At 40.8% G+C, this 18,620-nt stretch overlaps 1 protein-coding gene across 1 annotated transcript; it reads left to right on the forward strand.

The window, feature by feature from the left end:
* Positions 1 to 2,094: 2,094 nt before the first annotated feature.
* On the forward strand, positions 2,095 to 10,482 carry GPR183 (G protein-coupled receptor 183). The gene is made up of 2 exons (XM_010152721.1): positions 2,095 to 2,201; positions 9,378 to 10,482. Exons 1-2 carry the CDS (start codon positions 2,161 to 2,163, stop codon positions 10,480 to 10,482), a joined length of 1,146 nt encoding a protein of 381 aa, XP_010151023.1. The 5' UTR covers positions 2,095 to 2,160.
* The last annotated feature ends 8,138 nt before the right edge of the window (positions 10,483 to 18,620 follow it).

The raw sequence follows: 18,620 nt of genomic DNA on the forward strand, positions 1-18,620 counted from the left end.
TTTTGTACACAAATGGTAAACCCAAACATATGTCACATTTTTTGACAGGTGCCATTTCTTGGTTTAAATGTTCAAATTCTGGGACAGTCAAACAGATACTGGAGAAACAGCAGCTATATAAAAACAGAAAACAAATAGCCTCAAGGATAAATAGTGAGTGAAAGAATGCAACCTGTATCATTTAGCTCAAGCAATTAACATCGCATCGTGCTAGGCTGGATTGGTAGCTAATGTGACTATAAGGGTACAATCTAGTTATGCATCTTGATCAAAGGAAGGCTGTATTTTATCAGATCGGAGCAGGAAGCATATTGGCATTATTTTAAAATGGTTAAAACTATTTTGAAATAATAATTTCCTTTAATATGAAGCTGTGGTGCTAATGTCAGCCCTTGTGCAAAGACTGCTGCATGCCTGTGTATCTCCAAATTTCCAATTTCTACTACGTATTTTTGTTGCTAGCCAAGGAACCACATTGCGGCACTACTGTGTGTAAATATGAGGTAAGTTCGCTACGCAATTTCCCTTTAAACGGTCTTTAATTCCTATTACTTCATTTAAAGAGATTCTACTCTCTGATGAAACTGATTAAAAAATAATTCAAACACAATAAAGGAAAAAATACGGATTTTTTTCCCCAGTAAGTTCCCTCAAAGACTTTCTGAATTTAGTGTTAGAAGAGATATGCCCCATAAAACCTGAGGAGCTGAAAGCCCTAGATTGAGCCCCCCAGCTCCCTGGCATCTAGGGGAAATCAAGCCCTATCTGCACTGGGAGTTCAGCACCAGAAAAATCAGCATACAGTGCCACCTAAATGCTCCAAGCAGGCACAAAAGTAGCTCAGAAGGCTCCACTTCATCCTGCTGTAGCAGAAACATTTCCCATAAGACAAGGTAAGTTTAGTAAAGTTTAACTCTGTCGTTAGATCTGCATTTACTTGAGGCTTTCTGATGAGATGGACATATTGGTCAAGACCGCAACTCTGCACACCTCCGACACCGCAACCTCAGCAAGAGCTCGTGCTGTCAGCGCAGCGCTAGCATTTCCGAAGAGGCATTCCACCCTCTGCATGGGTTGGACCCGCCCAAAATAGCATCATCATGCCCACTTGCTGGCGCTTTAAAATCAGGCCACTAAATGAGGCCACTTTAAAGATAAATAGTCTTTTGCAGTCACGAACGATCAGTATGAGTTTTTGGGGAAAATCCCAGGTAACTCTAAACCACAGCCTCTAACAGCAAATGACAGGATTTTCCATTTATCTCTGATCTCCAAAACCCTCTCAACAAATGCACAATTTAACTCTTAGATCAACGTTATTTACCCAGAAACAAGGTTATTCCAGGTAACCACAGGCTACCTCACAATTTGACATCCCATTCCTTTCCTACTGTCTAGCCACCCATTCTTATCAATATCATTTTAGTGGCTTAAAAGCTTTTAGTATCTTTTACGTATTTACCTCACATGTGTATTAATATTATCATCCTTGCTCAAAATGCAATGAACAGCTTACAAAGGCACACATCCTCAGCACACATCCTCACTAATCTCCCAAACACCCAGAGTTCTTGAACTCCCTCGTATGTTTTCAGGGGGCATTTCTGTAAAGCCTCATCATTACGATAGGAAAGCAGTGCTGGGAATGTACACGGGCTGTCGAGACGTCTGTTTTTACACAGCATCTCAGTATGCCTCAGTTCTGAGGTTTTCTTGTGCTGTGTCACATCTGATCAGTGAGAAGTTTTTAAGTGTGTAGTGATCACACAGCTCTTTGCTCTGAACTAAATTTATTTTAAAATGCAAATGGCATATGAACACAGTTTTTCACTCTGGGATTTTAGCTGGTCAACAATTAGTCAAGTAAACCTCTGGGTAAACTCCCTTCTAAGAACGTCACTAATGTGGAACTTCAGAGGGGAGGCGGGAGGGTTGTTTCTAATTGCCTTTTTTGAACAGACTAATTGTAAAAGGATTAAAAATAGATGCTTTCACATCCTATTAAACACTAGGCAGCAAATCAAGACCAGCATACAAACAAGTTTTTTTTTTTTTCTAAGCACTTGAAAAAAAACCTACCCCTCCCACAAGAGAGACTCACGTAATCACTCTTGAAAACAATGTGCAAGGGTAAAGTTGCGCAGTCAAGCCGTCCTGCTAATGCCCTTAACTGCTCAGAGGATCCAAGAAGCTACAGATATGTAAGTACAGAAAAGAATTAACTTTTTCTGCTTCTTCACCGAACAGCAGCAAACAATTCCAGAAAATTTTTTTTTGCTTTTTGCATTACACTGAATATTTTCATGTGGTAGGAAAAATAAATGATCTTTGGATGGAAGAAATTCTGTGATATTTATTTTCACATACTAATATACTGCCAGTTAATTTTTATGTAAAGGATCTGTTGACCTGCATCATCAACAAGTTATTTCAAGTCCTTTGTTACAATACAGCCTTTCGACAACCACAGGAAAACATTTGATACTGCATTAGTTTAGACAATTTTTCTAGCAATAGTAATTTAAATTATACTAATGCAGAAATAACTACTGTGCAAGTAGTAAGGAAAGCATTGCAGTTCTACAGTCATTCACTGAACCTCGCAGAATACTTGAATAGTAGGAGAGAGCCTTAAACCAAGCCCGTACTGTGGTCGTGAATGCATAGCTTGGTCTATCACATGCACTCCCTGCCTATGAAACAGCCTTTATTATCAGCGCAAGAACTCATGTCTAACTCCTGCAACAGAATATTTTAAGAATTCAAAGTTTTATGAGCTAATTCCTCTTTTATCTTGACACACGTTTCTTTCAACGTATTTAGAATTCTTTTTCTGAATTGCAACCAAACATCTTTCTCCTTATTGCTGTTCTTTATGCTATAGAGCTGAAGTCATATTACAAGTGATACAATCTTTATACATATTCCCAATTAAAAACGATCCATTTTTCCTATCATACTGGCAAACCGAGATAGACTGTTCAACAGACAATAACACAACTATCATTTATCTTAGAAAATAGAGACAGCATGAGAATACAAGAGGTCTAACGTTTTCATGGCTTCTCCTGAAGAGATGAGGAAACTGAAAACTTGCCTGGCAATTAGTCTTGAAGAGCTCAAATCTTCCTCCTTTCTGTTCAAAAGATTGAGGAGTATGTATACATGTAATGAGTAATAAATTTATGTTAGAGTTCTGAAGTTGCAATCCCTAAAATTAAAGACACTACCTGTACAGATTCCGTGTCACTCAGAAGAAAAGAATAATAAAAGGTGTGCATGTTTTCTAGTACTAAAATACAAATTTTTATTCCCCCGCCCCCTTTTTTGCTTGCAGGAATGTAACTGTCATTACAGGTTAGGTAATGGCTCAGGTGTTTGGTGTTTTTTTTTTTTTTAATTATTTATTAATTTTTATTTTTTATTTGCTGTATTTTAGGCTCTCTCCTTTTTACATTTAGTATATACTTAGGCAAGTAAACTGACGGGAGGTTAACCAGCTCAGCATCAGCACAGCTCTTCACATTAAGATGTATCTTTGGCAGAGATCATTTATGTGAGATAGTTCTCACATTTTTTCATAGGACGGATCACATTTGGAAAAAGAGATCCAAGAGATAAGAGTGAGACATGCACACTTGAAATACTTCCACTTTAACTAGTTATGCAGCATTTCCACCCAACTTCTGTATTTCCATTTTGCTTACTGTAGCTTCTATTATTTTTTAGTGCCAAATACAACGGTCATACCACTTCGCAAAATCTACAGTAATAGATAAAAGCAGGACCGTAAAGATCCCATAGTGTGTGCATCTGCAAATTCTGTTAAGCACTTAAAGAATATTATAATTCTTCATAGCCATCATTAAGACAATTTCATTAAGGAAATGCATACTTGGGATCCTCTGACGCGTGGTTCACAAATCTGGCTATAGTACTGCAACAAATTTGGGTCTATACCAGGGAAGAATGAAAGCATTAGCCTGGAAACCCTCTCACCAAAATTAGCTGTGGGTTGTGACCCGAGAACTCAACCTTCAGGTCATCAGGCCTACTCAATTTACGACACAAAACTCAACAGTTTTTGAAAAAAGCTAAATTAACATAATGTGCTAGAACCGTGTGAGTGTTTAAAATATTAGAAAGAAACAGGAAGCTTTAGGACATGCCTGTCTCTTGCCTCAGCTTTTGCTAAACCACATGTAGTTCCCAAGCTGCCAATACATATACCTCGATGCATGTACCTTAGGTGTATGTTCTTCCTCTGTCATAACCAAAATGTTTTTCTATGCAACTTAGCATGCACAATTTTTAACATACAGAACTTAGTTGAATCAAGCATTTTTCTCAGAGAAAACACTCTACAGTGATGATCACCTGTATGGTAAATTAGAAATTCAAACAGTAAACATGACTGGTCAACAGAAAAGAATTAATTTTAGAAATTAAGGAAAAAATTAAACCTACATAACCATAGCACTGCTTATTTCCCATCTTCTACAGTTTTTAAACTCTGTAAGCCTTGCACAGCTTACACCTATAGACCACCGTAAGCTCAGTAAATCCTCAGGTCAGACATGCAGGAAAAAAAGTCTCTTGCCCAACCATTCCTCTTAAATAATTTATACCATTTATGCATATGTAAAAAAAAATTATTCCTCAATATTGCTTATTAAAGAAATGCTGATTGACTCAAAGTGACTAAACCATACTACGTATAGAGTCATAGAATCATAGAATCATAGAATGGTTTGGGTTGCAAGGGACCTTAAAGATCATCTAGTTCCAACCCCCCTGCCATGGGCAGGGACACCTTCCACTAGACCAGGTTGCTCAAAGCCACATCCAGCCTGGCCTTGAAGACAAGGAGAGTCAGGAGAGACCTTTCGAATGATCTGCTATGCCTTTCCAATAATTTGTGTCCCTCTTAAATTAGCTACTGGACAGATGGACCAGGGATTCATCTCCAAAGAATGAAAATTATGAAGAGAGACAGACAAATCACACATTAGATTACAATATGCAGTTAAAGGCATCTGCGTGTTCCCTGTTCGAATTTTCCTCGCTGAAGGGACAGACGGTGCTCCTTCAGCAAAAGCAGGAGATGAGAAGAAGAAGAAAACTCATTTAATGGACAGAGCGAGCTTTGAATTACTGCATGCACATAACCCAAACCCAGGTAATCTAAGGGTACAACACTGCGATTGCTGGCTCATGGCAAGTCTACACTTGTTAACAGTTAAATGTACGTCACATTACAATACTACATATAAAGCTCGTCATACATCAACATATATGAACCAGGGCTTTGGATCACGTAGTACTTCCAGACTGGAGCTGGACTATGGCTAGTACTTCCAGTACTGTCCATCAAACACCTTTTGCAGAGGAGACTCTGCTCTGAGCTGGGCTCTGGCGTACTGCAGTATAAACATAAAATGAATGAGCAATGCCAGTCAAACGTTTACAGAGAAAACCAGTCTCCTAAAACACCTTATTTTCCTTGTTTGATGAGATTACAAAATTGGCTTTGAAAGGCACCTGCACGGATTTCAGACATGCTAGATTTTGCAAGCAGCTTGCCACAGTACTGTGATTTTTCCCCCCCCCGAGTGCATACTACTGCCATCAAACACCAGGAAAGCACACAGAATAGACTAAAAGCTGGCTAGCTAACAAATCTCATAAAGTAATTGGCTAAAGAGAAACTTTTTCCCATGGGTAGTCAGAAAGCAAATGCAATGCTAAGGCTTGAAAACGGCAAGTGAGAGAACAATAAAGAACAACCTGCACTGGTTGCAAGCCTGAGCACAATATTAAAATCAATTTTAAACTCTCCCAGGCATAAAGACCTCCTGGGTGGAAACAGAGAGCAATGGCCATGCCCCTAGATTGGGGATATCCTAGGACCCAGTGAATCTAAGAAGTATTCTGGGATCAGAGTGATCCAAGTTCACAAGCTTCCTAGTGTGATGACACACAACTCAGATACCACATCAACTGGGCAGAAAAAAGCAGGGGCATTGTGGCGAGTACGCTTCCAGGTACACCAACAGCACGAGGCATCTAGAACACCATTTCCTGTGTGGGACTAAGCTGGGGTTAGAACAGACATCACACAACTATTTTCCCTTGTGGTGAGACATTTGAGAAGTTCACCTTGATTTGCCAAAACTGTAACGTTGTGCAAAAGGGAAAGGCTCAACAAAAGCAGCATTTTTTTTATTTTATAAGAGACACCCGCATTTTTTAACAGGGAGGTCGAGAGATCAAAAACTACAGCACAAATGGCTAATTCACTTTCTTGTCAATTCTCCAAATCAAGACCAAACAGCATTCCAGAAAATACATTTTAAATTTAATAAGTGGAATCCATACACAATTAACTAAAATAATAACATAACCTGGATGACACAGGAGGCCACATTAAATGAGTAAGGGGTCTGTGTCACTGAGTATTATGTGTCTGCAGACTCTGAAAATATAAAAACCTGAACAACCTTCTTTACTGATATAAAGACAGGAATTTTAAATACTCTATGCCTTAAAATTATGCATAATGAGCTCATCACTAGGGAGTGCTGCCATGAAATAAAGAGCAACTTGACACAAGGAATAGGATTCAAAAACTGTCTTGCCTTACTTAATAGCTGAGACCCCTTTTAAGAAGAAACTATTTTTGTAAATGCAGCCCTTTTCAAGATTGACAAGAAAAGGCAAAATACGTGCTGAGGGGAATGGAGTTCATCCAACAATAGCTCAGGTGTACAAAGAAGTTATCATAGCTCAGGTATTAAGTTGTCAGGTGGCAGCAACTCTGTCATCTGTTTAGGCCCCAAACCAGATACACAAACCCTGAGACAGTGTTTTTTTAAATTAAATATATTCAGGTAATATATATTCAGGATCACTGAAATTTTGACAACCACGGTGACTGCTCAAAAATGCCCACACATACCTACATATAGAGAAAATACCAACACTCATCTAGCGTATTATAAAATGTGTTCTCCACATTAACAGTCAAAATATTTTGGGGATAAGAGAGGATGAAAAAGAACACTTTCTGCACCCAGGACTGACTCCCACAAGCAGGCAGAAGAGGCTGCTGACATCCTCTGTCAAGGAGCACAGCTTAGCTGACGTGCACACTGCCCTAGAAGGGCCCTGAGTTGTGGTTCTCCAGCTTTCTTCTCACCAGTTGGTGGTCAGTTTGTCCTGCCATGGCACTGCTACCTGTGCTAACACCATGGATAGACACAAAGTCCGTCTCAGCTAGGACGACTTCTCAACACAGCCATGGTTTTATGTGAGGGTGAACATCCTACTTTGAGCTACAAGAAGTCCTAGATTAATTTATTACATTAAAGATCCTATTTCATAGCACATAATTAGGTAGCATGCATTTCACGTAATTCTACTCGATGTAAAAAAAAAAAAAAAAAATCACTGAAATTAGGGAATTTTTCCTAAGCCACAGTTAAATGTGTTTGTGTAATAGATATTCTACATTTTACAAATAACTATAGAAAGACAAATGGATGTGACAATTATGCTACTGTATTAATCATCAAACACACTGACACCAAGATACTGCAAATAATGCAGTTAATTAATAGAAAATTACAGACATTCTTAAATCTGCACTACAGCTGGAGTTGCTATTTACCAGTTTAATTCCCTTATCCAAACCACAAAGCTCCCACTTCAGGTTTGATTCCAACTCTGAATGCAATATTCCCACCTCTTGACATACTTCATGTACATACTTCAGGGGTATCAGAACACTGTGCATCTATCAGTCAGAAACCACTCACTCCTCCCTCCTACTGCCTCTGCAACACAGCAAACACAGTCTTAATACACTGTCTGGATGCTAAATTTCTTCCTTAAACTTATGTAATATAACTAATTTCTATGTTTTAAACCACATGGTCCACTATCGGTAGGTTTACTGTTCACATGCATCCCTGCTAACCTAGCCAGAAGTGTGAGCAGACTGGCTTATAATACAGGACACGCTGCAAGTACATTAATTGTGAACAACCTGAAATACATAGGACAATCTCCTCAAAACACAAAAGAAGATACTAACCTTTTAATGCTTTCACAAGCTAATAAAGTGGGTAATGAAGACTTTCTAAAACGTGCTGCTTAAAACCCTTAAAACTCAGAGGTATTTTCCAGAAACCTTTTCCAAGGTACAACAGGCTTACAGTTATTTGTAAATATCCTGTGCTGGAAGGCTGATCCTTAGAAATAACCTAGGCATTGTACTTAAAGGTACCAGGATGGACTTAAAACTCAGGTTACAACAGCTTTTTTTTTTTCCTCCAGATAGTATTCTGCATTAAAACAGAAGCAATCTTGTTTTGACTGCTGTTTTAATCCACAAATGGTGCCTCCAAGAGACACCGTTCTGCAGAGCAGCTGCTGGAGGAGTAAGGTTAGATGCTCCATCCTCCCTGACATTCCTGCAAATCCAACTGTCACGTGACAACACACTTCAGAAATATTTTGCACTGGAAGCAGTATCAACAGGATGAGGTCCTTTCCATTTCTGAAATTTTACTGGATGGGGTTTTATATTGTTAATATAAATCCCCCAAATCACTGCCACTTCGTAGCACTTCCATGCTACTTCTGACTGTGCAGGTTAAACAGTTTCTAAAATCTACTAAATTGACAACGTGTAAAGTATTTCAGCTGGGTTCAGCTTCTGCAGCACCGCTCAAGAGTGACTAAAGTGGTAGTCTTAAGAATTTATGCATGTAACAATATTTGAATTAGAGTCCAAAAGCCAGTTATTAGAAGTAGCATTAAACAAGCTGCATTATTATAATGCCACTATGATAAGAAAGATGAAAAAAAAAAATCAGTTTCTCCAAACAAGTTAAACCATCACAACATGAATTGTTAGAAACAAAACCACCCTAAAAATTAACTGAAATGCATTTAAAAGATTTTGTCTGCTTGTCTGACCCCTGGGGACTTCACATGATCCTTTATCGTGAGGTTTCTTCAGACTGCTTTCACCCCTCAGAGTGCTTTAAAGAGTCTCCCAGCTCCTGATCATCTGTAAGCTTCACTTTCCAAACACTATGTCCCTGGTTTGTTATTCTTCCCCCTATGTAGTCTGATTTTTTTCATGTGAGAAGGAATTGGGATCAAAACAGAAAGCCAAAAAGAGCCATCTTTTTGCTTGTTTGTTTTCAGAAGGAGCCTTGCAAAGTATTTCACCATAATGAAGTTTCATTTCAGGTTTTTACCATCTTGCCTTTTTGCAACAGAGGTTGGCCATTGTTATGCAGAACCAGTTTATCTACATTTATTACAAAATGTTCCCTTTTGGTTTTGGGTTTTTTGTTTCATGTTAGGTCTACTGAGCTTCCTGCAACAACAGTGGTTACAGAAATGGACGCTTTCACAGCTTCTGAGACAAACAGTTCCACCTGCGACTTGTACGAGCACAAAGACACAGCACGGATACTAATGTCTGTCTTCTACAGCTCCATCTTAATTTTTGGGGTGCTTGGAAACGCCATCGCCCTCACCGTCATTTTTAAAAACAGGAAGAAGATCAACTCCACCACCCTCTATTCAACCAACCTCGTCTTCTCCGACCTCCTGTTCTGTATCGCCTTGCCTACCAGGATAGCCTACTACGCCCTGGGATTCCACTGGCCATTTGGAGAAGCGCTGTGCCGAGTGACAGCTCTCTTGTTCTACATCAACACCTATGCAGGTGTAAACTTCATGACGTGTTTGAGCATCGACCGGTTTTTCGCTGTCGTCCACCCCTTCCGATACAAGATCCGAAGGATTAAATATGCCAAGGGCATTTGTGTCTTTATCTGGTTTCTTGTATTCAGTCAAACTTTCCCATTACTTATACAACCCATGTCACAGGAGGAAAAAGAAAGGACTACGTGTATGGAATATCCAAACTTTGAAAAAATAGCACATCTACCATTTATACTTCTTGCTGCCTGTTTAGTAGGGTACCTTATTCCCTTGGGGATTATACTCTTTTGCTACTCTCAAATTAGCTGTAAGCTTTTTCAAACAGCCAAGGAAAATCCACTGACTGAAAAATCGGGGATAAACAAAAAAGCCATCAATACAATCATATTCGTAATTATAGTGTTCATCATCTGCTTCACTCCTTACCATGTTGCAATCATACAACACATGATTAAGAAGCTTCAGAATGAACCCTCGTGCACTGCAAATAAAATTTTCCAGAAGTCACTCCATTATACCGTGTTTCTGATGAATTTTAACTGCTGCCTAGATCCTTTCATCTATTTCTTTGCATGCAAAGGATACAAGAGAACTGTAATGAAGCTACTGAGACGACAAGTGAGCGTATCAATTTCAAGCGCTGTCAGGTCACATCACGAAGAAAGCTCACGGGATGTGGGAGAAACGCAAATGACGGTACTTGCAAAATCTTCCAATGGAAAGCTACCTGAAAAATAAAGTCTGCAGTTCACCGCAGAGGAGCGAGCTTAGAAAACCAGGGTTCACAGTAAAAACTCTTAGTGCTCCCTGTACGGCAGCTTAAGTAAGGTTCTGTTTCTCAGGATGTCGGGAAATGAAGGAGTGATGTTGGATCGAAAAAGAACTGTCACAGGACAGCAGGAAAACTCAGCATCATCATTTCCTAGCTGTATCATTTTGACTGATCTCATTATTTTTTCCAGGAAATATGCACCACTGTGAATGTCCAAATTCCATACTGCACACGCATATGTCTGGATGCTAGCAACTCAAGCAAAGACTCCATTCACAGTTTGGGCGTCTGGGAAAGGACTGAGCAGAAATAGCTTACGATTCAGACTGAGTACAAGAAGAACATCGGAAAATTGCAAGACCTCTAGCTGAGCTCCAATCACAGCGATGGTTTTGGTAGCCAAGTCACACAACCAGAGGAAATCAAACTTTGAGATGAAATGGACAATTTCTGTGCATGTTTGATTATCACAAGGGCTTAGTTTATAGCCCTTTGGAGGTGAAACAGCATCTTGGAGTATTCGGAGCCTGAATATTTTATTGGACAATTTACATAGATAACATTACCATAAGTTAATGAACTCTTTGGTCCTCCGCAACACTGAATATTCCCCCCTATGTTAATACACCTTGCAAAGATGAGTGATTTCTCTCTACTCCTTTTGCTAAAGGAGAACTTTTCTTTCTAGTGTGTGTTGTAGAGACTCTCTACTCTAGTTGTATATAAATTATTTATAAACACAAAAAATAAGTTGAAACAAGAGACTGTAATATGAAAACTGCACTGCTTCAGTCAAAAGAGCAGCGACACAGGGTTCTTCAGAACTTTTGCGCAATTCAGACACGGACACAAACGTTTTAGAAACGGGAATAAATGTTCACACTTGAAGCCACCAAAAAAGAAATCAGTGGGTTAATTCTGCAGATGTGAGATGGCCACTTCTCTTTAAGCACTGTTGACCTGTGAGAGCAACAAATGAGACAGAAGGACTGGCTGGGAAAAAAACAAGGTTTCCCATCACGCCTTCATACAGCATGTCTGGGATGTCTTTGGGCGCACAGAAATTGGGCCAGCAAAGAGACCCAATGACTTAAACACATCCTGCTGGAATTGGCTCAATACACGTTGAGTATCCAGGATGCAAGCCCTGGGTTCCTGCTGTTGTGCCCTTCCGCTGTGTGTCAGTTTCCTTCCCTACTTTATTCCTGGCCCCATGTCTTTTCTTTTGTCTTCTGTCTTATTAATATGCCTCCACCTGCCAAACACCACTTCATAATTGCACCATGAGGTTGTGCTGGAAAAGGAAAATTAAAAAGTGCCTGGTAATTACTGGTAAAAGCTATGCCAGACATCAGTATAAATGTTATTTATTGCAGCTGTGTCTCTCTGGCATTGAGGTTGTACTGGAAGTCAAACAAACATAGTTACATTTGTCATCTCTGCAATTCCTTCCTTCCTCACGTGTTGACCTCCGCCTACCTGCAAACATGGAAGGGTCATATCTGAACATCAGTACGGAAACATTAAATTGACAATTACTTTCTTATGGGAAAGAAAATGCAAGAGACCCTATATTTCATACCACTTAGATTGTCTAAAAATTGAGTTTCTAATTAAAAAAGACACTATGCAACTACAGTCAGAGTAAGAAAAATAATTCTTAACCAGAGAAGTTCTGTATGCTATAGCAGTTCTGTTGTCAGCTTTTTTAATAAATGATTTAAAAATATTATTTAAGAATTTGTTCCCACTGGAGTAAGCAAATGGTAACCTGATAAAACCGCAAACAGACCACTCACGAATACCTAGAAGCTGCAGAAATAAAATATATGTTGTATTAACATCATACCAGTAAAAGACCTTTTTATTCTACTTATGTCTGGTATTCTTTTTTTTTGATATGCGCTTCCTCTAACTGATTTTAAAACCTTAAAGGCAAGAAGTTTATATTTGTCTGTAAATATAATTAAAATACATATTACAGCACCATATAATGCAGATATCTATTCTAAGTGGAAACAAAGTGAAGATCTGTATTGAAAATCTTCCTCTACCCCTGTTTCCTTCTGTTAGTATTTCCGTTATTTTCAAATTTAGACCTTGTTTTTAAATCACATCAACATTCCCAAACAGCTAACCTTACGTCAAAATACTGCTTTTGCTCTAACCAGCCTTAGCGTGTTGGTCCAGTCAGACATGGGTTTGAGAAAGGCTATTTTTTTTTTCCTCCTTTTAATATTTCTCAAATGCTGAAGGAACCAATAAAATAAAAAACTTTGAAACCTAAGATAAACTCAGCTTCCTGAGAAGAGTCCTAGAGACACAGACACGCAGACAGTCAGTGACATTCACAGCTGTGGCAGGCGGTGGCACTCCCCTCACTACCAGTCAGCGTGCGCTCGCAGCTCACATGCACCCCTATCAATGAGGAGCCCCTTTTCTGTCTGCTTATCTGAAGGTGCCAAAAGCAGCCCTGGTGGCTTCGGTGGCCTGGGACACTGCGTGTAAGTCATTTAGAGACCATCTGTCCTATTTCTTCTGCCGGCTGTGCTGTGGGGCTGTTGGCCATCACCAGAGCGATGGTAACAAGGGGCTGCATGGGAGCAAGAGAGAGCAGTAATATTGAAAACTTACGGCTATTCTCAAAGAACTAGTTTTCTTCAAGATGCCCTTACCCATTTATCCAGCTGGTACTCTTCCCCCACTCCGGCTTGATGGAGTGTTTTTATGACAGCCGTTACCTGTAGTGGCACACCTCAGGCCCTCTCCTCCTGCACGCCGCACAGACATAAATAAAGGGAGTAAAGCCATACCTGGTATCTCACGTCCTCCCCAACACTGAGTATATTTCAGATGTACCTGCTTTAAAAGACACTAGCATGCAATGCCATGCGACACGTGGCTGAAGCAGTACGAGCTTTGCAAAAGTAAAGTTTTTGCTTTGGCAAAAGCTTTTGATATATTCTATGAAATGCCCCTTCCTACATTAAAGCTGGGAAGTGGTTATACAGATCTGGAGCTCACTCCCTTTTTCCCCATATAAATAAGGCAGCTGACAAGTAGCAGCAGGTTCAAATGGCTTGCTCATTATGAGGATCTGACTGAAGCTCTTCAGAGAAACTGGGTGTCTATTTGGAGGGTGAAGTCCAGTCAGGATCTTAAAATGCGTGCTGTGGCAAAAGGATAGAACATCTTTTAACTTTACACTTTGGAGTGTAGGGCACTTGCTAAGAGGACTCCAGCTAAACTACATATCTGCTGCTGACATCTCTCTCAAATCTTATCTGGTGGGGAAAGTGCCACAGCGTGCAGAAATAAAAATGATGATGGGAGCCAAATGGTACCTTTTGGCTGCTCTGTCCAAGTCCAGAGAAAAAAGTTGTAGAGACACCTGTTGTTGGCCAAGTGAAGGTGCATCACATGAAAAACCCTCAAACACACGCATTTTCAGCCAAAGAACATTTAGTGCCTTCACCTTTTCTTTCGCTGAGAATGCAAAACTAAGGACTACTACTGCAAGGGCTCAGATGGGTACCCACAGCTGCCTCGGGCTCAAAAATACTGAAAGCCTAACGCATTCCGGAGGTGAAGAATGCCATCTCCCATGGCTTGCAGTCCCAACACAAGAGGATAGGTATTCCCCAAGGCATCACCACCTGACTCTTTTGACTGTGGCCCTGAAAGCTCATGCAGATGAGGAACCTGTCAGCAACACGGTCATCTCCTAGCAAAAGGCAGTAAGAGCAACTGTCCAAAGCCGTAAACATGCTACCACAAGTAACACGATTCCTGAAGGTGGTTAATGACTCCTCTTAAACCAGCAAGCGCGTTAGTATAAAGAAAAAAATGGATTTTTTGTGTTTTGGGTTTTTTTAAACAGATGTTGCATTAAAGACTAACATTGTTCTGAAACTCAAAAGCTTTCAGGTAAGCAAGGAATGAATAGACTCCAAAAAAAAGTGTGAGAGCCTGTAGTGTAAGAAAAATGAAAAGGGTGCGGCTGAAGAGAAGGAGAAGAGCAGCTCTGCCTTACAGGACCAGTTTTGGAGGAACTGAGAAGCAGTGACATACTCCTGTCTCTTCCAATTCCACGTCTGTGGTACAGAACAGGGGAAGAACTCAAGACAAACTAAGGTTTGTATCTTAGCAGTACCCCACTGTGCTGGCTCAGTACAGACAAGGTCAACGGACACCAATAATCACTAGAAAAACATCAAATTCAGCAAAATAGCTCCTAAAAGAGTCCTGGCTAAGCTGCAGCCTGCAAACCAAGGTAATGCATGAAATGAACTCAGCCAAGTTGCAATCCTTTTCTGAAGAAAAACAAGGGAATTGCTGTTTGTGTAGTAAATGCTCAGACATATTTCCTCTATTATTTTCACCTCAGAATACTCTCTCAGCTTCCTGCAATGTCTAACTTTGGACTTCCTGAGGCAGATGTCTCATCTTTGCACATGACGGTCCTCAGTCCATTTTTCTTCCATCAGCCTGTCTGGTCCCTTTTTGAACTCAAATAAAATGTCTGCGCCTGCAGCATCTTGCAGCAAGAAGCTCCACAGACTAACTACCCATGGTGTCTTGAGCCATTTTCTTTTGCCTGATACACCTGTTAGTTTCATTTGAAGTCCCCCGCTTCTTGTACCAGAAATGAGTGAACACAACTACTCCCTATTTACCCTGCCCACGTTACTCGTGATTTTACAGTCCTGCATCAAATCCCCTTCCTTCAAGTCATCTAGTCTCCTCTCCTATGAACAGTCAGATCAAAGCTGTTCACCACATCATCTCAATTAGAGAGGAAGGAAAGAAGACAACTGCAAAGGAAGAATGGAAATCCAACTGTGTTTGAGCTGGGTGGCAGAAGAGAACAGGATGTCTCCCTGTGAACAGACATCAGCAGCATACTGATCTGCTTTTCCTACCACAGGAGCATACAGGTTAAGACTCAAAACCAGAGCTTGCCCCATGACTGCCAAATTGGGATAACCTTTCACAGAGGCATTAAATAAAGAAGAACAGAATCTCAGTGGGCTGCCAAAGTGGGCTCACATGAACCTCATGAAGTTCAGCAAGTCAAATGCAAAGACCTGCATCCAGGATGGAATAACCCCACAATAGTGTGGACTGGGCACCACCCGGTTAAGAAGCAGGTTGGAAAAAAGGGTCTGGGCTCCTGATGTACAACCAGGGCTTGAATTGGGCTTATTCAGCCTGGAGAACAGAAGGCTCCAGGGAGACCTTATAACACCTTCCAGTGCCTGAAGGGGCTACAAGGCAGCTGGGGGGGACTTTTTACAAGGGCCTGTAGTGACAGGACAAGGGGTAACAGGTTTAAACCAAAAGCGGGGGGGTTTAGATTAGATATCAGGAAGAAGTTTTTCCCGCAGAGGGTGGTGAGGCACTGGACCAGGTTGCCCAGAGAAGCTATGGATGCCCCATCCCTGGAAGTGTTCAAGGCCAGGCTGGATGAGGCTTTGAGCAACCTGGTCTAGTGGAAGGTGTCCCTGCCCATGGCAGGGGGGTTGGAACTGGATGGTCTTTAAGGTCCCTTCCAACCCAAACCATTCCGTGATTCTATGAATCAGTTAAAGAGGAATCAGTAGTTCAACCTCAAGCACAAACATGTACTGGAGCGTGTTTGAAAGAATGTTGAGGAAGGCAATCTATCCCCTCCATTCAATGCTTGTGAGATCATACCTGGAGTCCTATTCCTGGTTTTGGGCTTCCCAGTACAAGAAAGTACAGTACATACTGGAACAATGTCCAGTGAAGGGCCACCAAAAACCATAAAGTGGCTTGCAGCACATGCTACAGGAGGAGAGGCGGAAAGATGAGATGGTTCAGCCTGGAGAAGGAAGACCAAGAGGAGCTGTTATCGCTGTCTTCAACAGCCTAATGAGGAGGGGTACAGAAAAGAAGGTAACACCCAGCACCAGGCACAAGCTTCATCAAGGATCAATTAAACATTAAAAAGCATTTTCTCATCATGAGGTTACTCAGACATTGGGAAAGGTTGCACAGAAAGCCTCTGAATTCTCTATCCTTAGAGATACTCAAGACTCAAATGGACACAACCCTGATTAAATTGGTGCTACCAGCGTTGGACAACATGATCTCCAGAGGCTCTTATTAACCCACATCCTTCTACAACTAACAAATTTGGACAAAACTTGAAGTTAGACAAGGAGACAATACAAAACTCAATGGCCTTGCAATAAATCTAGCAAGTGATATAACTTTAACATCTTCTAGTGTTGTCCTCTGTTTAAGCCCTTATCAAAATGCTGTCATTATCATCCTCCTGAAATAAAGGTCAAGACATGGCCTAGATTTCTTTCCAAAAAGCTGCATTCATTTTTTCCTCAGTTCAAAAATATGAGTTTCTCCTCTTCCTCTTTTCTTTTCCCCAGTTGTGACAGATGTTGTGCAAAGGGCTAAACTAAAAAAGCAAGTTTTGCACCTGTTCTGAAGGCAGCAACATTTGTGGTTATGCTATCCCTTCCAGAAAAGTATACACTGTCTTATACCATGCACAAGGAGAGCTATGTTCCTCCCTCTAATAAGCTAGACTTAGCAGTTTCATCCTTCCTGTAGCATGTTACTTTCGAGGGAAGTTGTGGTTAGTTAACAGAAGGCACTCCGAGGCAGCCTACTTTAAATATAGAGATGCTGAAAACTGATTATTCTCAACATACTAGCCTACAAAGCAGGCAGATAGTGTTTTATCAGCAGCTGCTGATGCTACAGGGTTAAGAACTTCATGAAACCTTAATATCACAACTTCTAAGTATGGAAAGTTACAGCAATTCTGTCCAGAAGTTAACAATGACAGATCGTTGTCTGCAGTTGGATAGGAAGAGATTAAGCACCTCTGCCAGCTGCATGTGTGAGGCATTTTTGACAAAAAATGCCAGTTGAAGACTCCTGACAAATTATCGAGTATAAAGGCAACTTTGGGAAAATTCTGGGGTTTTTTTTCCTTTAAAAAATAAATGCAATGTGTTCACAATGCCAGCTATTGCAAACAGCCCAAACACCCATCAGAACCTTACTCCTTCATTCACTCAGATGGGGGCAACCCAGCTATTTTAAATGTGTCAGGGCTAGTAGGATAGATACATACTGATGTTACTCATGCTAAAAGAGGGATAAAGGGCAAAGCTTCATATTCATACCCCCAATGCTTAACAACATCTTATGATCTCTCCCAGTGGCTTTTTTCTAGACAAAAACCAACAGAAATTATTAGATAGGACATCTAGAAAGAGGCCTGCAAGAAGATTGTATGTCTTTACACGCTGTAGAGCACATGGCACGCTGTATGTCACTATTAAAAATGTGACCTGGAAGAAAACATCTCAGTTCTGTGATGAGAGAAAAAAATACCAAGCCGTCTGAAATTACTGATGTAACAGACTACACTGTATTGATTTCATTAAAAGCAGGATCTTTCCTCTGTAACTCATAGAATCATAGAATCATAGAATGGTTAGGGTTGGAAGGCTCTAGAACTAGCATGCTTGGATACCTGACTGGCAAGCAGAACTAGTCAGGACAAACGCCAGGGATGACTGCAAAAGGAGCAGCTTACAACTCTGGGTGCAGCCAGACCATCTCGACCCCTCCTTGCTTGGCTCCTGCACCATTCCAGCCCTTCAGCTGGCACCGCCATCCCATGCCCTTGGCCATGAGGAGTCCCCATGATGCCCAGGAGCGCAAGGAGAGCTGTCCCTAGATAGGCCAACCTATAGAGGGCAAGCTCACAGTTGACAGCAACTAGCTGAGGACCACCATGGATGGACAGCCATCAGGGAAACGCCTCCTCCTGTCTGAACTGACTTCACTGCCTCCATAAAAGGTCTCTTTACATTTCCTCCACTGCATGTGGAGTCTGAACTCAGAAAAATTAATTCTCCTGGCTACGGCCCTGCCTTCCTAACAGCATGGTTGCTGGGGCTGTGGAGGCAATTCTGTACAGCTCAGCATCTCTGTTCAAGCAGTCAAGCACCACCGCCATCATCTATCCCTTTGCAGTGCTTCTTGTACTGCAACTTGCAAATTTCTGCTGAAATTAAATCACTAATGATCAGAATTCAGAACTGCA

This window comes from Eurypyga helias, unplaced genomic scaffold (genome assembly GCF_000690775.1).
Source record: "Eurypyga helias isolate BGI_N326 unplaced genomic scaffold, ASM69077v1 scaffold15565, whole genome shotgun sequence".
Lineage (NCBI taxonomy): Eukaryota > Metazoa > Chordata > Aves > Eurypygiformes > Eurypygidae > Eurypyga > Eurypyga helias.